General features: G+C 43.0%; 1 protein-coding gene across 2 annotated transcripts; it reads right to left on the bottom strand.

Moving 5' to 3' along the window:
* Nucleotides 1-84: 84 nt before the first annotated feature.
* Nucleotides 85-24,537, bottom strand: LOC110524169 (KN motif and ankyrin repeat domain-containing protein 2). Of its 2 annotated transcripts, none has more exons than XM_021603560.2 (12): nt 24,324-24,537; nt 10,545-10,663; nt 9,441-9,529; nt 7,443-9,314; nt 4,118-4,220; nt 3,757-3,981; nt 3,268-3,358; nt 2,685-2,904; nt 2,320-2,462; nt 2,016-2,216; nt 892-990; nt 85-564 (listed from the first exon to the last, which is right to left on the bottom strand). In XM_021603560.2, exons 3-12 carry the CDS (start codon nt 9,475-9,477, stop codon nt 505-507), a joined length of 3,051 nt encoding a protein of 1,016 aa, XP_021459235.2. In that variant the 5' UTR covers nt 9,478-9,529; nt 10,545-10,663; nt 24,324-24,537; the 3' UTR covers nt 85-504. The 2 variants fall into 2 exon arrangements, with proteins under 2 accessions (XP_021459235.2, XP_036833866.1); XM_036977971.1 differs by having other exon boundaries at nt 2,754-2,904.
* Nucleotides 24,538-24,860: the final 323 nt, after the last annotated feature.

Below are 24,860 nucleotides of genomic sequence, written 5' to 3'. Positions count from 1 at the left end.
CTACGCATCATAACATGAACCTTAAAAAAAAAAAAACGATTTAAGTCATCTGGACCTCTTCTGATATATTTGCTTAGTGCAGTGTCACATGTTATGTAAATATATTTTTATTTTTTACATGAAAATCAATACATGAATATACAAGGCATAGACAGTTAGTGCAGACTTGAATGACATTGGCATGAAGATTGAGAAGGTAGTTAAAGAGGGAGGGGAACTAAAACTCAACACAGTAAATGAGTGCAAATAAATGTGAGGTCTGCTTTACTGTATCATAGAAAACTAAATGCTGCAGACCTTGAATTAGAAATGTTGCAAATGCAGATTAGTATTGTATATAATAATGACATTTATGGAAAAATAACAATCTTATATTAACAATACAAATGAATAACGTATGCCATGATATAAATACATATATTTATGTAGACAGCTGCAATATTCCAGTGGAGCTTTTTCAACGCTTATGTCCAGTAATGTTTGTTTTTCTATCTTGGTGGTAAATCACTCCGCAGCAGGCCATGTCTTTTGAGGACTAGTGGGGCTTCGAGACTTGTTTGTCCCCTGAAAGAAATATACCAATGTTTTCAGAGTGATAGTAGTAAAACAGGACAAAAACTACAATATACAGTAAAAATACATAGCTGTAAAGAATATGCTCTAGGGGTCACTACTGCTACACATGCCAAGACAAGATCTTTCAACTAGGCCAACATACCACACCCCAACATTGGAGTGTAGCCGAGGCGCTAATATTACACACTTGAAATTGCGCATGATACGGATATGTTGTGAATGTGACCTATACTTGATTCAAGGCCAAACTGTCTGTTTGTCATATAAAAACCAGGCAGGTCTCTCGGCCTCAAGACCAGCGTCTGGGGAACTCACAGCTGCCTGGGCTTTGGTGTAGTTCATGTGGGCGTAGAGTAGCACAGCTGTGTCATTGTGAGAGGCCTCCAGGGCGATGGAAAGCGCATTACTGCCATCCTAGAGAGGGAGGAAGACAAAAGGGACAGCAGGCTTTGCGATAAACCCTTTGAGGTGGGACACAGATAAGATTCCTGCCCATTCACAGCCTCATCACACAGTTGAGAAAGAATAAGAAGCTATAAGCCATTCATGCAATATAGAACTGTGTCTTTACTGTATACAGTCAAGGTGAGGCGTGGGCTCTCTTACACTGCAAGGGCCGGTGTGGGTACAGGCTTTTCTTCCAGGCAGCCAAGCAACACACCAACTAATTGTAGTTTATCAAAATTTTGATTGGATTAAATCGGGTAGATTAATCAGTTGTGTTCCGGGTTGGCTGAAATAAAACCCTGCACCCACAGTGGCCCTTAAGGTTGCCCACCCCTGGTCTAGGTCTTCAAAGCAGCAAAGGGTTAACCCACATCTCTGTCTGCCTCACAATCCTGAAGAATTAGCTGTATCCAATTGTCACAAGGTTGAAAAAAACATGTTCCTAAATACTTTCCCAGCCCCTCTCAGTCTAGCTGTATCTTACTGAAACTCAATCCATGTGCTGCATGCCTAACTCATTTTGCCCCAGATGTGCTCTCTTAGATATATCAGTCTGGACTGGAGGTTCAAACTAGTCTGAGAAAAATCCATTGTAAAGTCATACGGTAGAAAAACACTGGTGTACAGATTATAAAAATATTGTCTTATTGCTAATTTAAAAATTAGCATTAATTAAAAAAACAAACAAACAAGGATTTATAAAATAAATGTAATATGTTTTTGTATTCACTTCTTGGCTGCGTCGCAATAATCTAGTGGCTTCCTCCCCTGCTCTCTTCTCCTTCATCTGCAGCACTGATGTTAAGACAGGACATATAAAACAATATGGCAAAAACCTATCCGAGTACTTGCTTTGACCTGCCTAGTTCTTTCAATTCAGCGTGAAATGGAAAAGAGGTAGAAGATGAAGAAAGTGGACAGAAAGAGGAAGCCAGGCATGCGTGTAAAGACACACTGAGTGTACAGGGTAAACAGACAGCCAAGGAACTCACATTGTCCACGATGGAGATGTCACAGCCCGGCTGATCCAGGAGCAGCGAGACAATCTCGGCGCGGCCGTGCTCGCTGGCGCACATGAGCGCCGTGGAGCCCTCGTCATCCTTCACGTTCACTTCAGCCCCGCAGTCCAGTAGCGCCCGCACCATCTCCTGCCGTCCATGGCTAACGGCTAACATCAGCGCTGTCTGGCCAGCCTAAACACAACATAGCACAGTTAGCATGGTGTTAGCAAGCACACACAAGCAACACTGACTGAGGGGGATAGACTGGATTTTAAGTGATTTGAGAAGGACTTGCCTGGCTGGCCTTGGCGTTGACGTTGCCCTGACTGAAGAGCTTCCTGACCACCACCATGTCATCCTCCTCTTTCACAGATGAGAGGGCCGCCAGCATGATAGCAGTGTAGCCTGCCTTGTTCTGCTTATCCACACAACACATGCCTGCACAGAGCACACCCACCCCATGGTGAAACCCCGGGGCATGGAAACTTCCTGACGATAAATACATGGCATAACTAATGTGATTTTATGCCTGTAGTTAAACCATGAATACCAAACTTCTGATGATTCATTATGATCATCAGGATCTCTTCACTAAGGTCATAAGCCCCGACCCTAACAGAACTTCCCCGAGATAAGTGAACACTCCTCACTCCAACTAACCTGTGTCCAGTAGTAGCCCCACCACTGTGAAATTGGAGTGGGAGACGCTGTAGTGCAAGGCCGTGTTACCATTGCCATCGGTCATGTTGATGACGTGGGCCAGCAGGGCAGAGGAGACCTCAGTGAAGGCCATCAGGTAGTCTGAGACACGGGGCGGCTGGGCCATCTTTGCACTAGAGATGCGGAACCATTCCAGCTGCACAGTATGAATGCTGGAGAGCTACAGTACAAGACAAAGGGGTATGGAGGGAGGATGTGGGATAGGATCACTGATGGAATACAGCTCCATAAAAGGTTATCATACTAATATGATTATAAACACTTGGAACAGAAGTCTTGGTGATGTATTACATGTTTATAATCGTATTTAGTGTGGCATGAATTGGACTAAGGAGACCGTGCAACCACTTCTTCAAGTCATGGAACTTCAAAATACACTTGAGAGATAATGTGTGGATTGGAAAAAAAAAATTAACTGGGTATTTGTTTCCAAAAATCAGGTATGAGCTAATTTTGAAAAGGAAATTCAAGATTTCTAGGATATAATAAAACAGAGGAATTAAAGAGGCATGCTGAAACATACCACTTCTTTACTCTTCAGTGTTTTGACATCATCATTCAGGTGGTTCTTCAGAATGAGAGAAGCCTCATGCATTTTTGCACTCAGCTCAAATCTAGGACAAGGGATTACTGCAATTAGACATGGACGTTATCTATGGTAGTGACCGACTGGGATCGAACACTTGTGCAAGATAAGATGAGATGAGACTCCTATATAACGTATTCAACATTTTTTTTGTGCAAACATCCTGGCTATAATTCCATGTCAATAATATACACATGCATAGCTTCACAGATGATAATGTTGCGAAATAACTTTGGCTGCGGTAATTGAATTCAGGGCACCTAAAGGCTACAAACCAAAATAGAAGATTCAAATTTTACTACCAACAGACTTCTTTCAAGGGAAGCAAACTTTCAACAAATTCAGAAAATTCTGTTGACTATCCCTTTAAAATTGTTATCCGCCAACAATGACAGTTCTATGAGCTGTAGTTGTAATCAAGCATACTTCTCTTTCACTGCATCTGGACTGTCCTCAGTGGCTCCAGTCCCTGCTTCTAAGGCCATATCATCACTATCGGTATCATCCATATTAATGTTCCGCTCTTCATCAGAGGTCTCCTCCAGAGCTGCCTCTCCATCTTCGCCATCACTACTGTCCGAGCAATCATCCACTTCACTGCCACCCGAGGAACTCCCCTCTTCCTCCTCCTCACTAGATGTCGACTCATACCTGAACAGAAGTACATGTCTAGTTAGTTACCTTTAACATTGGTCATCCTTCTCTTCTAATATGCCCTGTGTATTATCAGTGTGATGGTAATATGTGCAGATTTTTGCTCATTCATTGATGACAAAGCACCACTTACCCCCCGTTGAGAATGCCAACAAACTGCAAGCTCTTCTTGCCGCTGCTACGTGATTCACCGGAACTACTCCCATCCTTCTTCTTCATGATGGACTTCAGCATACCTGTGGCCACAATACTCGGTGAGTGACCCAACTAATCTGCTACTTCATTGAATTCTACAGTGCCTTTGGAAAGTATTCAGGCCTATTGACTTTATCCACATTTTGTTAGGTTACAGCCTTGTTCTAAAAAATCTATTAAATTAGAATTTTTCCTCATCAATCTACACGTAATACCCCATAATGACAACGCAAAAACAGATTTTTTGCTCATTTATTACAAATTTAAAACAGAAATTACACATTTACATAAGTATTCAGACCCTTTAGTCAGTACCCTTGGCAGCATTTACAGCCTCGAGTCTTCTTGGGTATAACGCTACAAGCTTGGCACATCTATTTGGGGAGTTTCTCCCATTCTTCTCTGCAGATCCTCTCAAGCTCTGTCAGGTTGGATGGGGAGCTTTGCTGCACAGCTATTTTCAGGTCTCTCCGGAAATGTTAGATCGGGTTCAAGTCCGGGCTCTGCCTGGGCCACTCAAGGATATTCAGAGACTTGTCCCGAAGTCACTGCTGCGTCGTCTTGGCTGTGTGCTCAGGATTGTTGTCCTGTTGGAAGGTGAACCGTCACCCCAGTCTGAGGTCCTGAGCGCTCTGGAGCAAGTTTTCATCAAGGATCTCTCTGTACTTCTGTTCATCTTTCCCTCGATCCTGACTAGTCTCCCAGTCCCTGTCACAGAAAAACATCCCCACAGCATGATGCTGCCACCCCCATGCTTCACCGTAGGGATGGTGCCAGGTTTCCTCCAGACATGACGCTTGGCATTCAGGCCAGAGTTCAACCTTGGTTTCATCAGACCAGAGAATCTGCTTTCTCATGGTCTGAGAGTCTTTAGGTGCCTTTTGGTAAACTCCGTCTTGCCACTCTACCATAAAGGCCTGATTGGTGGAGTGCAGCAGAGATGGTTGTCCTTCTGGAAGGTTCTCCCATCTCCACAGAAGAACTATAGAGCTCTGTCAGAGTGACCATCTGGTTCTTGACCACCTCACTGACCAAGGCCCTTCTCCCCCAATTGATCACTTTGGCCAGGTGACCAGCTATAGGAAGAGTCTTGGTGGTTCCAAACTTCTTCATTTAAGAATGATGGAGGCCACTGTGTTCTTGGGGACCTTCAATGCTGCAGAAATGTGTTGGTCCCCTTCCCCAGATCTCTGCCTCGACACAACCTTGTCTGAGAGCTCTACGGAAAATTCCTTCGACCTCATGGCTTGGTTTTTGCTCTGACATGCACTGTCAACTATGAGACCTTATATAGACAGGTGTGTGCCTTTCCAAATCGCATTTGCCATAGATTGTGCAATCTGGTTTCCGAGCCGGTCACGGGTGCACCTCAGCCACGCTCAAGGTACTAAACGATATCATAACCGCCATCGATAAAAGACAGTACTGTGCAGCCGTCTTCATCGACCTTGCCAAGGCTTTCGACTCTGTCAATCACCATATTCTTATCGGCAGACTCAGTAGCCTCGGTTTTTCTGATGACTGCCTTGCCTGGTTCACCAACTACTTTGCAGACAGAGTTCAGTGTGTCAAATCAGAGGGCATGCTGTCCGGTCCTCTGGCAGTCTCTATGGGGGTGCCACAGGGTTCAATTCTCGGGCCGACTCTTTTCTCTGTATATATCAATGATGTTGCTCTTGCTGCGGGCGATTCCCTGATCCACCTCTACGCAGGCGACACCATTCTATATACTTCCGGCCTGTCCTTGGACACTGTGCTATCTAACCTCCAAACGAGCTTCAATGCCATACAATACTCCTTCCGTGGCCTCCAACTGCTCTTAAACGCTAGTAAAATCAAATGCATGCTTTTCAACCGTTCGCTGCCTGCACCCGCACGCCTGACTAGCATCACCACCCTGGATGGTTCCGACCTTGAATATGTGGACATCTATAAGTACCTAGGTGTCTGGCTAGACTGTAAACTCTCCTTCCAGAATCATATCAAACATCTCCAATCGAAAATCAAATCTAGAGTCGGCTTTCTATTCCGCAACAAAGCCTCCTTCACTCACGCCGCCAAACTTACCCTAGTAAAACTGACTATCCTACCGATCCTCGACTTCGGCGATGTCATCTACAAAATTGCTTCCAACACTCTACTCAGCAAACTGGATGCAGTTTATCACAGTGCCATCCGTTTTGTCACTAAAGCACCTTATACCACCCACCACTGCGACCTGTATGCTCTAGTCGGCTGGCCCTCGCTACATATTCGTCGCCAGACCCACTGGCTCCAGGTCATCTACAAGTCCATGCTAGGTAAAGCTCTGCCTTATCTCAGTTCACTGGTCACGATGGCAACACCCACCCGTAACACGCGCTCCAGCAGGTGTATCTCACTGATCATCCCTAAAGCCAACACCTCATTTGGCCGCCTTTCGTTCCAGTTCTCTGCTGCCTGTGACTGGAACGAATTGCAAAAATCGCTGAAGTTGGAGACTTTTATCTCCCTCACCAACTTCAAACATCTGCTATCTGAGCAGCTAACCGATCGCTGCAGCTGTACATAGTCCATCGGTAAATAGCCCACCCATTTTTACCTACCTCATTCCCATACTGTTTTTATTGATTTACTTTTCTACTCTTTTGCACACCAATATCTCTACCTGTACATGACCATCTGATAATGTATCACTCCAGTGTTAATCTGCAAAATTGTAATTATTCACCTACCTCCTCATGCCTTTTGCACACAATGTATATAGACTCTCCATTTTTCTACTGTGTTATTGACTTTGTTGACTAATTGTTTACTCCATGTGTAACTCTGTGTTGTATGCTTTATCTTGGCCAGGTCGCAGTTGCAAATGAGAACTTGTTCTCAACTAGCCTACCTGGTTAAATAAAGGTGAAATAAAAATTTAAAATTTAAAAAAATAGGTGGACTACAGTCAAGTTGTAGAAACATCTCAAGGATGATCAATGCGAAAGGATGCACCTGAGCTCAATTTCATGTCTCATAGCAAAAGGTCTTAAAACTTATGTAACATTTCAAAAAACCTTTTTTCACTTTGTCATTATGGGGTATTGTGTGTAGCTTGCTGAAGATTTTTATTAATTTAATACATTTTAGAATAAGGCTGTAACAAAATGTGGAAAAAGGGGTCTAAACTTTCCAAAGGCCTTGTATATTACGTTTACACTTGCTTTATTAGTGTAGAGGAATCATTTATCTTCTATATGAAGAGCTATTGTATAAGAATAAATACACTTGGCACTCACTTTCCACCATTGTTGGAGTTGTGTGTGTCCTGGGCACCGTTTCCTCCTCTTTCCCTCCCTTCCCTTCGTCTAAACGGACCGTCTCCTCAGGGGTGACCTTGTACTCTGCAATGGTCATCTGTCTCTTCTTCAGCGCAGTGACTGGAGCTTTCTGCTCTATAGTCTCATCCTCGTACAGATTCTCCCATTGACTCCCAGTGCTGACCAGTGCTACTGGGGTAGATTCTTCTTCTGCAGGGCTCTCCACAGAGTCAGTCTGAGTGCTCTGGTCGTAATGTACGGCTCTCAAATCCTCACCTACACAAGCGTCAACCACCTCAGGACAACAGGAGACTGCGACATGCTGTGAAGCTGGCGTGGATGTTGTAGAGGCTTCGGTCCCCACTTGGGCATGGGCTGAGTCTGGTTTGGCAAGGACCGCCTTCTCGGACGTTGCTTTGGATTTCCTCTCATCCTCCTGGGCTTTGAGCACCGCCAGGTCCTCGTCAGCCTGGCCGACTCGCCCCTCCAGAGCCAAGATGGACTCCTGCTGGAACTTGATGGTGTCCTGTAGGGTGTCAATCTCCCTCTGGACCTCACTGCTCAGCCCCAGCTGGGATTCCATCACCCAAACCGAGGCCTCCTCTGTCTCCACCCCAGCCTGCACCCACTCCTCACGGAAGGCCGGTGCCTCCGTGGCCACACCTTTCTCGCAGACGTCCACCTGAGGCGTGCCCTCTGAGGCATCCTTGGTACCTTGGCTGTAGTAGAAGACCCCAGCGTCCAGCAACATGTCGTCCCCGACGGCCACAGACCTCTTCTCCACAACCTTCTCAGAACGTGCTCCACCTTTCCCAGTCTTGCCTTCAAACTTCTCAGTCAGCTTTCTGAGGTCCCCTATTTTGCTTGGACTCTTGGGACTTCTGGGACTCTTGGGGGAAAAAGGAGGACTTTCCTGACTCTGTGTGCCAGTGTCCATCGTTGTGGTGGTAGTACTGCTCACTACTGTTGCAGCCTGTTGTTGGGCCGCCAAGGTTTTCTTCTCCTGCAGTGCCAGTAGGAGCAGGTCTTTCTCAGCCCGTAGCTTGGCCACCTCTCTTTCCAGCACTGGGACGCCCTTCACTCTCTCCTCCATCTCCTTCAGTTGCCTCAGGGCAGTGGCCATCTGCTCTCTCACAGTCTGCAACTGGCTGGGAGGCAGAGTAGCCATTCCGGTGCTAGAGGCCGGGGTGCTCCTACCGGAGGAGTGGGGACTGGGTCTGGTCAGACTACTCTGAGATGGGCTGGGGGCGGCAGAGAAGAGGTGCAAGGGCTGGACATCTACTGTGGCTGCTGCACTAGCTGGGGTAACATGAGTAGTCACAGCCCTGGGGCTTTGCTTTGGTGGGTCAGAGAGCTGGAAACAGGTGCCATTTTGGTGCTGGTGGCTCTGCTCCTGCTGCAGTCGCAGGCTGGTCTCCAAGAGGGTCCTCTCTACCCTGGGGTTACGTAGCGGAGGTGGTGGTGGCACTTTGGCGCCAGCAGAGAGGGGGAGGCTAAGGACAGATAGCGGGGACAGGGGTTGCCCCTCACTGGGAGAGGAGCCGATGCGATTCCGTGGGGGTGGAGGAGGGGGCGCACGACCATCTTCACTGGCGGGTGAGGAGAGGGACTCTGTTGAGGTCCAGCCGCTGGCTCTTCCTCCCACATTCGGGCTCCGCTGGGAGACTTTGACCCCACGGGATGACCTGCGAGAGTTGACGGGTGCCCGGCGGACGTGGTGGCCGCTTTCTATCTCCTCCACATACTTGAGGAAGTCCAGGTCCAGCTGGAAGCCATACGGAGTTTGGACCGAATAAGAGCCCTGTTGATCCGCCTCTTCCTGACTGGAGAATAGAAACGGTGCGCCCAGATCTGCAGTCCACAGGAAAACATTACAACAACAGTTATCAAATCTGGTTAAGTTTTTCAAGTCCCAGACATTATCCATTGTTACCACATATTGACTTGATAAATACCAGCTGGAACTGAAATGCTTACCAGGCAACTTGGGGTTGACCTGCACAGACTGAGTCATGGTTGTGGACTGAGACCTTTCAGCAGAAGCCCCCAGAGAGTCTACGCACAACCTGATAAGAGAAGGGAAACACTGACTCAGATACCTGTGCACTGTATGTGTTTTACTGAGGCTAGTGTACGCATGTATGAATGTTTCATGTGTTACCCAGGGGTGAAGAGAGCATGACATTTGGTTAAGTAAGGAGGCTTGTAGCCTAAAATTACATTATTCAGGACGTCGTAGCTTGACACTCTTCGCTTGATGGCGAAATTAGCTGTAGCAAATCTTTCTTATTCAAGACAAAACCTTCTTATAAACGACCCATAAAGCGCTTACTGTAAGGACACCTGAAGACCTTTATACGAGAGAATCTATTTAGCAATGTTTTTGAATACACCCCTTGTTGAAGGGCAATTTCCCACATTGGTCTGGGGTGGGTTTTTCAAAGCCTTCACGCTAAAGTAGTATGTTAATTCTCACACCAGCCCAGAATCACACCTCTAGTAGAAGAGCAAAGTGGTTCATTTTTACGAATGATGCTAATTCACACATACAAGACAAACAAACATCGATGTTATAAATTGGTACCCTCTCGTGGCTGTGCAGCTGGGTTGTGGAGAGAAATAACGTTGCGCTTTAGCTACAAACTCTCTGGGAAACCCACTCCCCAATGTTCCATTAGAAAGAGGCACTGTAGGTAACAAGGGGTTAATCCTATGGTTAGTTTTTTTCTTGGTCGGAGGTGTTGAAGTCAAGAAGGGGATTAACCATGACATCACCTATACCTCCAAGCATTATGTCTGAATGCCCAGATAAAAGCGAAGTTAAGTGGCCCAAGAACAAAAGCAACAACAACGATGAACAGAAGCCAATACAGACAAGCCAGATATTACATTAGGATCGGAAACCCAAACTATTGCTCTCAGTCACAGAATTTGCCAACGGTTAAATTAACACGTTGTTCAAACAGGTTTACTTAGTAATAAACTTCCATTATGTCAGCTGTCATCATGTTTCAAAACTGTTGGAGTGTTGCTAGTGTAGTATTTCTGATCGACAAATGAGTTGTATTGAAGTTAAGTTACCTCAGTCATACAGTCTGTGGAAGAATCATAAAGGTGTCTTGACACTGGGCCAGGGGGTTCACTTTGGGTTGGTCTTCCTGGCTGTCAATCCAGTTCTGGGTCACCACTCCTTAGCTCCACTGACAGGGAGAGTGATGGATAGACATCAGCGTCAGAGCAGAAACACACATGCATGCAGAGGCACACACATGCACAGAGTTCACAGTTGTGGGACACATTTCCATACACGGCTCGACTAAGAAAGAGAGATCGACAAAGGGTCAAAGCACCCTACACACACACACACACACACACATCTGTTTCCATATAGCCTTAAGCACATTCCACCAAACAATTCCCTCTCACATCCTGCTAGCATGGACCAGGCTGGGACATGTTCAGATACTTGAGGAGGGCTACGAGGTAGTTGTAATTACATAGGATAAATAAAAAAACATCTCCAAAAACAAGGATTTTCTGACATCTCTCGTTGCCATTCAAAGAGAAGCTGTTGATACTGTGACAGCAAAGCTCAGCGTAGCCTACGTTAATATTCCACAAAGCAAGGCGTCGAATTAAAATGATTGCAGCGGATAGTCCCTCTTGCCCTCCGCCTCACCAAATCAAGCTTATCACAAGAGAATGGCACCCACAGACACTGGTCAGTAGCGTGAGACATCAAGTGGACTCTGGTTCGCTTCAGCCAGCCGGACATGCCTGCTGTCACTGCTTCGTTCCCCCAGCCAGAGGAAAGACCCTGTCCCTCCTACACAGGGTTCTAGGGCCATAGAGCAGATATTTTCCTGACTAGGCACAACTCTGGGCTCTAGTTATAGCCTATAACTTGACTAGGGACAGGATTTCAAGTACTGGTATGGAAATACTCCTAGGTCTTGCCATAGCTGGGCGCTATGGCCCAAAAAAATCAAATCACGGTATTTTTTTAAATGTATGACAGTATTTTATTTTTTTTAATAATAAAAGTTCTACATTTGCTTTATGAGTAGTGCGTGACCCTAGGGTGGCATCACATACATCCTAAGTGATTTCATGGGTCTCTCTCCATTCAGATTTTTTTTATACTGTTCAATTAAACTTCAACCAAAAATAATTTTCTACATTTTCATAAATTCCTAATTCTACAGTTATAAGATAGTGGTGGGCACTTTGAATGCAGTGTAACTAGCGATTAGCGGCTAATACGACTTAGCCATAACTTGCTAAGAAAATACAAACCAGCTGTTTGCAGAACGCTTGCCCTAGCTATAGCACAATGGAGTGAACACAACATTCAGTCTAATTAGTCAAGGCAGGTTAGCTGAAAACATATCCCTACGGAATCTACGGCTGCACAGCCACCAGTTAAGAACAATAAAATAATGAACAAGTGGTTATCTAGAGTCCATTAGTTATACTGAGTAAACTGAAAAACATTGATTTGTTTTGGAATATTTACTCAAAATAGCTGTTGTATAACTTCTTGTGGACAAGGTTTCCGTTCTAGGTTGCAGAAAGAATCTGTCTGTGTTTGGGCTTCTTGAAATACAGTATCCCACTGGACGTGCCAAATTCCAAGTGCCTCAGATTTGCTCCAGATGCCAGCTCCTCAGATCAGAGGAGTGTAACATAAACACGTAGTCCCCATCCCACCCATTCCCTCCCTCACTACTCCTCACTTAGTGCCTCCAGCTCCCACTCAGCATAAATAGGCCAGTTCAATATGTTTTTTCCAGGTCCTGATGACAGGCAACAAATTACAGGGCAACCCACACACTCAGGGGGAGAAACCACATTCTGCTGCGCCCCTCATCCTCACCAGTAGTGAGCCAGAGCCATGTCACACACACACACACCAGCAGGAGTGAGCACACACACACACACAAATTGCCTGTTCTTGTAGACTATGATCCCATAAACGACCTTAACTAATGCCTATGGCTGTAAGTCAAAACAAGGCAACAGTAAACATGTCCCATCCCCCCCACCCCTTGGGACAAATGAGATATTGCGTGTGACTAACACATTTCTGTTAATTACTATAGCTCCCGCATTGGGCCCATCAGTGTCATTTTGTAAATGCCGGATCTTTCTGGTAAGACACATCATCCACCCAAGTTTAATCAAAATCGTGCCCGTGCTGTCTGAGATATCACGTGTGATGAACGTACAGAGGGTGACACATCCACAGTCCCCTCCCCGATTTCATTGTGAGGAACAACTAATAGCAGGCCTAGGTCTTCAGTTTGTAAACCTGTCCCACTGTTAACAGACACACTGGATTACTCTACAAATTGAGGCCAAGTTACTATAAGCTAAGCAATGCAATTAACTGCACATATTTCAAATAGGTGTTGAGGATTTCTGTAAATATTTGTCTAACATTTTTTAAATAATGATTCTCTACTATTAACGTCATCAATGAGGCAGCCGTTTCCCCAGCATTCACCATAAATCTAACACTGAAGTCGACTTTTTCAGCACTGCTTTTCAACAGGAAATGTTCTGGTCGAGGGCTGCTGGCTACATCGCATGAGCCATGATTTGGAAAAGTAACCCCATCCCTGCCATTACCTCCCTTTCCCCTCAAAAGGAAGGGGAGGGTCTACAACAAGTCCAGCTGACAATAGAAAAAGCAAGGCATCTAACTCAACAGATACATGATAGTCACTCCAGTTCAGCCCACACATATTAACCCAGATTGGGACTATTCTTTCATCCTTCCAGCCCGCCCCACCACAACCACAGGCTCATCTTTATCATCACACTACTTAACATAGAAAAAAGTCCCATTCAGAAAAGAGACACTCATAGGGTAGGGCCACACTCCCCCACTCCCTGTCTCTGTATGGCTCAGATCAGCTGCTGGGATAAATCTGCTGTTTCCTGAAGAGAATCAGGTCTGAGAACAGCCCCCGGCCCCGGGGAGACCTATTGTCTCGCAGCAGGAACTCAGGGCCGCTCTGCTCCTGCCAGGAAGCCCATCGCTAAGGCCAAAAAGCTGCTTCCTGTGAGGCCAGAGGAAAAAGTCAGGTAAAAAAAACAAGTAAAAAGAGGAGCTGAACAAACACACAACTTCATCTACCTCGTTGCGACGCAATAACAAAAGACCAACACACAGGAACGCAAAACATACATCCACTACAGGTCCTGTCCTTTTCCTGGAGTACAAGCATCCTATCACATGACACATCATGAAAAACTTGGACAACATGCAATTAGAGCCAGGGATATATAACATGTGTAAACAGCATGAAGGCAAGAGCATGGGACGTTTAAGGAAATAACCCCCAAATACCTGGAAATATACAGATGTTTCCCTAGGCACTTTGGCCTGCACGCTTACCCATAACTCTGTCTCGTAAGTGGTGCATTGATGTCAATGAGGGGATTTCGAGATGCACATAAACACAATTCAATCCCAAGTTATGCTTCAGCTCTAACAGTAGATATTAATCTATCAATCTTGAATATGCATCTAGACTAGAACCCTATCTTTTAACTATCAACTTTGGTCTCAAACATCACATGCATCCCATAACACCCCTTGATTCTCATCCAAACACAGTCACATTCAAGCCCCACAATGAGGCATTATGCCATGTCAGTGGTGATGCTGTTTTCTGAGGTCTCCTTGTTCAACATCCCAGTCCCCTTCCCCCTCACTCCCTACTGGGTTCAAAATGTCACAAAGTGAATTCAATCAGGCATTGGGGAAGTCTGTGGCTTTGGTTGGTGTTTGGGAGGCCAAATACAAAACCTAGTCTGACATGAACTATTTTACTTTTTCAAACTGTTCTATTGTCAACAAGAAAACTGAGAAAATGGACTTGGAATGGTCCAATAAATGATGCAACTGTCTCACACAGAAACAGTGTGTGATCTATTTTTTCCCAATTATACAACTTTCCATTGGTCACTATAGCAGTATGTTTCAGGTCTGATGCCTATAGCAGCCAGTCACATTGAATACAAGTAAATGGCTTTAGTGAGAACAGTATTTCTCCTTGTTTTTTTTTTCCTTAGGTGGAGCGCAAAGGCCCCGGAAGCCTTTCACTGTGGTAAACGTAAATGAATGAAGCTAAGGACTTCAGCGACAACAGCATAATGACATGCATTAAGTGTCTCCAAAAGTGGCCTTGGCTAAATTGTGTCTTCCTGTGAGAAGCAGCTGATTATACTTTGAGGGAGAATAAACACCATCTCAAGGCACTGGATTCAATTAGTAAATAGCCTCTCTCCCTCAGACCTTGTTAGAGAATTGGGTATTTTTAGCACATTTTTCATTCAGCATTTCTCTGTAGATGGTGTAGTAGGAACTCAATCTTATATCCAAGATGGATTCAATTGAATAGAGTTCCTGTGTAATGAAAGCCCATTAAGAAGTATGTTCCTACTCGTATCAATCAAATCATCTCAAATTTTTGAGATGCTGTGTCAATCTCCAAGTTGGCCAAATGCAACTGAAGAAAGTGTACAAATGTTAGCCTGCATGTTTCTTCACAAACTTTAAATGTAACTTACAATCACATTTTTTCTGTAGAGGTGCAAATGAAAAAACCCACTCCAATCAGAAAGAATGGCTGGATATTGAAAGTGGCAATTTCCATTTTCAAAGTAGGGGTGCATGCTACTTATGGTTGAAGAACCTCAACTGTTAGGTTACACACTTAACACATAACGCTAATTGCTGACTTGAGAAATGCTAGAACTTTTTAAGAGAAATTAACCATTTACAGTTGAAGTCGGAAGTTTACATAAACTAGTTTTAATGGCTCCAACCTAAGTGTTTCAACCACTCCACAATTTATTGTTAAAAAAAACTATAGTTTTGGCAAATCAGTTAGGACATCTACTTTGTGCATGACAAGTAATTTTTCCAACAATTGTTTAGAGACATTATTTCACTGTATCACAATTCCAGTGGGTCAGAAATGTACATACACTAAGTTGACTGTGCCTTTAAACAGCTTGGAAAATTCCAGAAAATTATGCCATGGCTTTAGAAGCGTCTGATAGGCTAATTGACATAATTTGAGTCAATTGGAGGTGTACCTGTGGATGTTTTTCAAGGCCTATCTTCGAACTCAGTGCCTCTTTGCCTGACATCACAGGAAAATCCAGAGAAATCAGCCAAGACCTCAGAAAAAAATTTGTAGATGTCCACAAGTCTGGTTCATCCTTGGGAGAAATTTACAAATGCCTGAAGGATACCACGTTCATCTGTACAAACAATAGTAAGCAAGTATAAACACCATGGGACCACACAGCCGTCATACCGTCCAGGAAGGAGACGCGTTCCTTCTCCTGGAGATGAACGTACTTTGGTGCGAAAAGTGCATATCAATCCCAGAACAACAGCAAAGGACCTTCTGAAGATGCTGGAGGAAACAGGTACAAAAGTATCTATATCCACAGTAAAACAAGTCCTATATCGACATAACCTGAAAGGCTGCTCAGCAAGGAAGAAGACGCTGCTACAAAACCGCCATAAAAAAAGGCAGACTACGGTTTGCAACTGCACATGGGGACAAAGATTGCACTTTTTGGAGAAATGTCCTCTGGTCTGATGAAACAAAAATAGAACTGTTTGGCCATAATGACCATCATTATATTTGGAGGAAAAAGGGCAAAAAAAAAGGGCAAGCTGAAGAACACCATCCCAACCGTGAAGCACGGGGGTGGCAGAATCATGTTGTGGGGGTGCTTTGCTGCAGGAGGGACTGGTGCCCTTCACAAAATAGATGGCATCATGAAGATGGACAATTATGTGGATATATTGAAGCAACATCTCAAGGAAGTTAAAGCTTGGTCTCAAATGGGTCTTCCAAATGGACAATGACCCCAAGCATACTTCCAAACTAACTTATTGTGGGGAGTTTGTGGAAGGCTACCCGAAGAATTTGACCCAAGTTAAACAATTTAAAGGCAATGTTACCAAATACACTCAATTAGTATCTAAACTTCAGACCCACTGGGAATATGATGAAATAAATAAAAGCTGAAATAAATAATTATCTCTATTATGCTGACATTTCACATTCTTAAAATAAACTGGTGATCCTAACTGACCTAAGACAGGGAATTTTTACTAAGATTAAATGTCAGGAATTGTGAAAAACTGAGTTTAAATGTATTTGGCTAAGATGTATGTAAACTTCCGACTTCAACTGTAGATCACCAGGCTTTAGAGCCACGTTTGGTGACAGTGGTTACAACCAAGAACTGTGTTAAGAGACGTTGGTTGTGAACTAGACTGTTTTCTGACAGGGGAGAGCATGGGGCAGAAAGTAATTGCCAAGGTCAACCAGGAAGTGACATTTCTGTTCAGAAAAGCCACATTTCTAGATAAAGGGCCCTTGAAAACACTTGCAGCAGCGTTAGTGCAGACTCACTGACCATGCATGCACTACCTCGTACAGTAGCTCCCCTAACTTCATCAAGAACAAGCTACAGACAGCTCAGAATAAAATGTCAAGGGTCATTCGGAATCTTAGCCCTGTTGGTCTTTCAACTCTGTGAAATACAGTGGCTTTCAGTTGATAAAAAGAGTCATTCAGCTGAAGCTGGGATTGGGCCATAAAAGCATGTATGGTACAGTCCCCTCAGTATCTAAAGAACTCTCTCATTCCTACGCCACAAAATGTTGTGCTATGTCGGTACTGGCCAGAACACATTTTCATATGCGGCAGTGGTAGAGTGGAACAAACTCCCAGCTGAGATAAAAACGATTTCTGCCAGTCTTAGGTTCAAGTGTAAAGCTACTCTGCGCTAGTGGAGTAATTTGTTAGATATGTATATTTAGCTTTTTTTGTATACATCTAAATATGTGGACATTGTATGTATGACACAGAGTGCCCATGTCACTTGTTTTGCACTGCAGCCACTTGCCTACCAATAGAGGACATTCATGGCCTTTGACTTTTTGTCTATATAATCTTGTGCAATTTTGAAACACATATTGGTTGCCTGGTTGTGGTTTCTTCATGTATTTTAAATTGTCAATTCAAATCAAGGGATTTGGGGAAAACCTTTCCATCTACCAGCAGACGGTTATCATTAGCATTATCGTTAACGAGACATACACCCCTGCACATTGACTCGGTACTGGTACCCCCTGTATATAGCCTTGTTGCTGTTATTTTAATGTTGCTCTTTAATTATTATAATATTTTTTCTTCTGTTTATTTAGTAAATACTTTCTTAACACCTATCTTAAAACTGCATGGTTGGTTAAGGGCTTGTAAGTAATATTTTCACTATAAGGTCTACACCGTCGGCGCATGTGACAAATAACATTTGATTTGTGGCATTCCTGTGCCGTTTTAGAAAGTTGCAGGAAAATATGAATCACTGATGTATTTTGTTCATGTCTTATGATTAACATGGGCAAATGTAATTCATTTTCTAATAAGTTGAATACATTTTTGAATAATGTCCTAGAGAGATTTACATGGTTATCAAAACGTCACGCCAGGGTAAGCCTACACGAAACACAGACCTTATTTTAAGTGTTTCTAAAATCCCATTTGGGAAGAATGTATGGTAAAAAAATGACTGGAACCATTTCCCTGTTTGACCACTAGGTTTTATGGGTATTATGACACCTCCACTGAGGGGTTCTATATCAAACTCCACTTTATGCGGCACATGATCTGCAGGTTGAACATGGTGAGATTGTCGACTCCTAAATTGATTTAGGCAATTTTACAGCAAACTAGCTACTTCATATCCTGATATTGACTTTGGTATTATTGTGTGCAGCTATGTTTGCTAGCTAGCCAGCCAACCCATAGAGAAAGCATTGCATTGTGGGTTTTGTAGCAGACTTGAGCTGCAACAGATTTCCAACACGATTTTTCACATGTAGTTACCAACCTTTTTATAATGACAAAATTCAACATTTATTCACAAAAAATATTGTTCCCACATACTCATATTTATTTAACACTGTAAATTATAAGAATTAGTGGTTTGGGGGGGGATTTTTGTTTTAAGGTTGGTGAAAAAGTGACTATGATTTTGTGTGCTGTACTTAGTCAATTGAAAATGTGCTTCTAGTTTTGACTTTTTGATGATCTGTTTTGAGTTTTGTAATAGGGGTTGTGAAAATGTACCACATACACGTGAAAATTCCACCAAAGCGTTTTTTTTTTAAAGAAAGCCTGATAGGTCTACCAACGACTGCAGGTTGCCCTAACAGAGTTAATAAAAAACTGGGAGACTCAAATTAGTATGATAGGTAACGTTTGGTATTTTTTACCTTTATTTAACCAGGTAGGCTAGTTGAGAACAAATTCTCATTTACAACTGCGACCTGGCCAAGATAAAGCAAAGCAGTGCAACACATAGGTTAAACAAAAGTACAGTCAACACAATAGGAAAATCTGTATACAGTGTGTGCAAATGAAGTAAGGAAGTAAGGCAATAAATAGGCCAATAGTGGCAAAGTAATTACAATTTAGCAATTTACACTGGAGTGATATGTGTAGATGAGGATGTGCAAGTAGAAATACGGGTGTGCAAAAGAGCAGAAAAACAAAAATGAGGTAGGATGGGGTAGGTAGTTGGTTGGATGGGCTAATTACAGATGGGCTGGGTACAGCGAACGGTAAGCTGCTGACAGTTGACGCTTAAAGTTAGTGAGGGAGATATAGGTCTCCAACTTCAGTGATTTTTGCATTTCGTTCCAGTCATTGGCAGAAGAGAACTAGAAGGAAAGGCGGCCAAAGCAGGTGTTGGCTTTGGGGATGACCAGTGAAATATACCTTCTGGAACGCATGCCCCGGGTGGGTGTTGCTATGGTGACTAGTGAGCTGAGATAAGGCAGAGTTATAACTACAAAGAAGTATAGATGACCTGGAGCCAGTGGGTTTGGCGACAAATATGTAGTGAGGACCAGCCAACGAGAGCATACAGGTCGCAGTGGTGGGTAGCATATGGGGTTTTGGTAACAAAAACAGATGGCACTGTGATAGACTGCATCCAGTTTGCTGAGTAGAGTGTTGGAGGCTAATTTGTAAATTACATTGCCGAAGTCAAGGATCGGTAGGATAGTCAGTTTTACAAGGACAATTTTGGCAGCATGAGTGAAGGAGGCTTTGTTGTGAAATAGGAAGCCGATTCTATATTTCATTTTGGATGCTTAATGCGAGTCTGGAAGGAGAGTTTACAGTCAAACCAGACACCTAGGTATTTATAGTTGTCCACAGTCTAAGTCAGAACCGTCCAGAGTAGGGATGCTAGTTGGGCAGGCGGGTAGCGATCGGTTGAAGAACATGCATTTCGTTTTACTAGCATTTAAGAGCCGTTAGAGGCCACGGAAGGAGTGTTGTATGGCGTTGAAGCTCGTTTGGAGATTTGTTAACACAATGTCCAAAGAGGGGCCAGATATATACAGAATGGTGTCGTCTGCGTAGAGGTGGATCAAATAATCACCCGCAGCAAGAGCGACATCATTAATATCTACAGAGAAAAGAGTCGGCCCGAGAATTGAACCCTGTGGCACCCCCATAGAGACTGCCAGAGGTCCGGACAACAGGCCCTCCGATTGGTATGTATTAATATGTGGACGTCCATCATCCATGTCATATGATATTTTACGAATTCGCATTTGTATGCTACGAATTGCAATTCGTATAATATTACAAATTTGCAATACATATGATACAGATTCCAATTTGTTATTGCTAAACTTAGCTGTCTCAGCCTCCAGTATTTATGCTGCAGTAGTTTATGTGTCGGGGGGCTAGGGTCAGTTTGTTATATCTGGAGTACTTCTCCTGTCCTATTTGGTGTCCTGTGTGAAGCTAAGTGTGCGTTCTCTAATTCTCTCCTTCTCTCTTTCTTTCTCTCTCTTGGAGGACCTGAGCCCTAGGACCATGCCCCAGGACTACCTGACATGATGACTCCTTGCTGTCCCCAGTCCACCTGGCCGTGCTGCTGCTCCAGTTTCAACTGTTCTGCCTTATTATTATTCGACCATGCTGGTCATTTATGAACATTTGAACATCTTGGCCATGTTCTGTTATAATCTCCACCCGGCACAGCCAGAAGAGGACTGGCCACCCCACATAGCCTGGTTCCTCTCTAGGTTTCTTCCTAGGTTTTGGCCTTTCTAGGGAGTTTTTCCTAGCCACCGTGCTTCTACACCTGCATTGCTTGCAGTTTGGGGTTTTAGGCTGGGTTTCTGTACAGCACTTTGAGATATCAGCTGATGTACAAAGGGCTATATAAATACATTTGATTTGAGCTACGTGGCTAACGCTAACATTAGCTAGGTGGCTAACGTTGGATAGGTTAAAAGGTTAAGGCAACTGTTCGCTAACATGCTAAGTAGTTGAAAAGTTGCTAATTAACTAAAATCCTGAAGTTGTTCATGAGATTTGAAAACACAAGCTTTGGGTTGCTAGACATTCTGTCTTATGTAACCATACCAAAAGTGTAACATATCATACTAATTTGAGTGTCCCAGATTTTCATTTACTATGTTGAGTCTAGTCTATGACACCAGCCTGCATAGTGATAGTTCTCAACATGTGAACTCAAGATGAACTCATATGGACGTTGCAAAACAATGATTCCGTGGCTGTCAAGTGAGATAGAATGGACTGGGGAATCCAACTGGCAATAAGCCAGTTTAAAGCATAGAATCACATGACAGACAACTTGGGGATGGTTAGCAATCAAGTGGATGAATTACAGTCTGGACCAGCCATGTCTAGAGCACAACTCAATCCACCATATGTGAATCAATTGTTATCACAACAAGCCAATTCCACAAAGCTGTAGTCATATAAACCCTGTTAATCCCTGGTGCTAACATGCGTAGATGTTGTCCCTATCCCGATGGTGCCCACTTTAGGGGGTGTAGATGATGTGTAGATGATCAAAAGACACATCTTCCTGACCGCCTACGGAGGTTGTCAGGCACGTATTGTGTCTGGATCAGCGGAGTCTCGTCCTCAGAGGAAGGGGAGGACCATCCTTCTCAGTGAATTAAAAAAATAAATAAATGGTCAAACATTTTAAAAGTTATCCTTTTTAGATAAAACTGTACTAAATATAATCACGTCACCATATAATTGATTCAACAGACTACTTTGCAAAGCAGGTCGACAGTAGCCTCAACAGCACTCTGTAGGGTAGCACCATGGTGTAGCCGGAGGAGAGCTAGCGTCAGTCCTCCTCTGGGGACATTGACTTCAATACAAAACCTAGGAGGCTCATGATTCTCTCAATCTTCCATAGACTTACACAGCAATTATGACAACTTCCGGGGGACTTCCTCCAACCTATCAAAGCTCTTGCAGCATGAACTGACATGTTGTCCACCCAATCAAAGGATCAGAGAATTAATCTAGTACTGAAAGCATAAACTACAGCTAGCTAGCATTGCAGCGCATAAAATGTGGTGAGTAGTTGACTCAAAGAGAGAGAAAGACAATAGTTGAACAGTTTTGAACAAATTAATCTCTTCCAAAATGAAGGAGAAGAAAGAGAGAAATATATGTAGAGAGAGATTGTCATGCAGCTAAGCTAGTTTAGCCTACTTAAAACACCCTGCTCAAACAGAGGGATGCTATGTTAGCTAGCTGGCTATGACTTTCCAACACAACACTGGAACTCTTCCAAGTCAAGGTAAACTTTTGGTTTTACAAATGTATTGCCACCGGGCGCGCCAGTGTAACTGCTTACTTACTGTACACGGTAACATTACTGTATGATTGTAGCGGGTTCACTAACGTGTTAGTTCTGTTAGCTATGCTGACTATGACGTTGTCAGCATATTATCTAAAGTAATATGGCTGTGTGTATTTTTTTTTTTAACTGGTCACATACAGCTCTTGTGTTGTGCATTGAAGTCCACAAGCGAAGGGATGAGGTGAGAGGAGAGCGCACAAAAGGAATACAACTTGGCTGTGTATTTACGCGTGATGGGGGGGGATTAATTACGCCCGGTTCTGTTAAAAAACGTTTATTAAAATGTAAGCAAAAGGAACAAAACGAACAATAAACATACTTGAATTTGTCCAATAGAAACTCCTTTACAACTGTTGGACTAATGATTATATACTAATCAGCTAGATGCATGCAAGAGTGTGCAAGGAGGTATTGAATGTCACGGTCTGTCCATGTGTCACCTCAAATGTGTCTCTCGACCTGCAGCAACCTCATGATGGGTATAGGGAAAATTGAGTATCATGTAGTAGCTTAAACCTATCGCTGTTACATTGAGCTGGGTGAATCTAATATGAATGACAGTCATCCAATAAGCTGTAATAGAAATAAGGCCACGCTCATGAAAAAAAAAATTGTCACTGACCGCCACTGGTCTGGATATCTCACAAGTGTAGACGGAGTTGGGCGGTCAAACCATTTAAATCATCAGTATCCTGCCCTCTAAAGTCATTGACAGGTGGCACCATTGACCATAATAGTCTTCAAATAAATCAATTCAATTAATATATTATTTTGAAACAAAATCTGTCAAATAGTTTGCATACAGAGGGACCACAACATCTGGTCACAATGCCAACACAGTTAAAGACACATTTTAATGCCAAATTTAGTCATGAAACTCTTGATCCGATTGGATCATCTTAATCGGATGGTGGCAACCACATGTTAGCACCAAGTATAAATAGGGCTTTAGTCATCCCCATACCATAATATGATTATGTGTGTTATTGAGGCAGAACACTACTTCCTTGTCCTCCATAGAGTGAAGAAAAGCTGCTGACAGTACCACAGACTTCTTAATGGGGTGATATGAACAGGGTTAAGGAGTATTCCACTGACAATGGGGTATGTTCATATGATGTCATGTCCTATTGTTTGATGATGACTATGTTTCGCTAACACTCCAAATATTTTTTTCTTGGGAAAATAAGGATTTTGTTATCCTGATTGGATTAGAATCTCAAGTGTTCTTCTTGTCTAAATCCAATGTCACTAATCAACAGATCCACATTTTCACATACTTTTCACAACTTTTGACTCAATTTGGCATGAGGGTCTGCTATACAAATTGATGGAAAGTTGTGTTGGGGGTAAAACATACGACATTATAAAATCCACATAGCACCTTCGTAAATCCATGCTATGCATTCAGTAGCCTATAAATCGCAAAGGAATATCTAATTGAACAGTTCTTGCATGGGGTGTGTCAATTCTTCTCATCTAAGGACTAAACTAACTCTGAAAACGATGTATAATTAATTTGAGTTAAATTCAAAACAGCTGTTGTTGGACTAGCCCAGTTTTGTTCAAATGGGGCTATTGGCAGACATTATGATAGGCTACAGTCTTTATGCGCAAATATTATATAAATTATGTCTGTCCATGTGCGGTCTCTGAACAGTGAGCAAAATAAATGCACAACGTTATGACGTACACAAATACAACAGTATGTAGTTGATGTTTTAACTCTGACAGATATGGAACGCCGTTTGGGTCTTTGCGTGTCATATGGTTCGGCTACAGCTTTTTCAGAATACAGTTGGTTACAGAAACACTTGTCGCAGGGATATGATGAGCTTCGTATGGGTTGGGAACACCCAAAAGTATATTTTCTGCGGAATAGTTTCAAAACACTAAATCAAAGTTGTACACAATATGTTACTATGTAATAGACGAGCTCGAAATCAATCAAGGCATGGTTCAATACGGTTGATACAGCGGCAACTTTACCTGTAGGCTACCATTTGCTTTACGCAAATGTTGATCCCCTTGATATACTATTATTCGAGTAATAAGTAGTGCATGTAAGTAATATGTATCAAGGAAATTAGTTTATCTTACCTTTCAGACGTTCTATGGCTTTCTTTCAACGTTCAATCTAACTTCTGATGGCATTCCCGGGATAAGTTAATAAATTTAGGAAGACAGGAAAACATGCCACCCTTACGTTTTCTCACTCTTCAAAGGGGCTAAATCAATGATAGACAGGGGAATCATCCAATCGGTGCTAGGGGATGTGTGACCAATGTGTGACCAATAAAAGTAGTAGGAGACAGAACGGGTTGGAAGTGACTAGTGGCAGACTTCCTACTTATACCGTCTCATGTCCATAGTCATAATATAAAGCCCTTTTGATTATGTTTCTTAACACAAAATAGAAATACACTTGCATATCTGCATATATTATAAACACATCTAAAAAATACTTATTTAGAGTCAGAATTGAGAAGGGAAAAAAATTCACGTTGTTGGCCTAGTCTATTGTCAGATGTAAATGTAGAAACATATGTTATTATTTAGAAAAATAAGAACATAAACTATTATTGTTTTGACAACAGATCTTCTTTATACCTTTTTCATAAACATTTTTGAAAGTTT

The sequence above is a fragment of the Oncorhynchus mykiss genome, chromosome 5 (genome assembly GCF_013265735.2).
Source record: "Oncorhynchus mykiss isolate Arlee chromosome 5, USDA_OmykA_1.1, whole genome shotgun sequence".
Lineage (NCBI taxonomy): Eukaryota > Metazoa > Chordata > Actinopteri > Salmoniformes > Salmonidae > Oncorhynchus > Oncorhynchus mykiss.
Note: the sequence above shows the minus strand (reverse complement) of the source record. Positions and strands in the feature narration are given on the sequence as shown.

Coding starts and splice junctions, on each gene's coding strand:
- LOC110524169 (XM_021603560.2), bottom strand. CDS start 9,477: ATGACTCAGTCTGTGCAGGTCAACCCCAAGTTGCCTG. Junction 9,315..9,440: donor GGTCAACCCCAAGTTGCCTG/GTAAGCATTTCA, acceptor TGTGGACTGCAG/ATCTGGGCGCACCGTTTCTA. Junction 991..2,015: donor ACATCTCCATCGTGGACAAT/GTGAGTTCCTTG, acceptor CTCCCTCTCTAG/GATGGCAGTAATGCGCTTTC.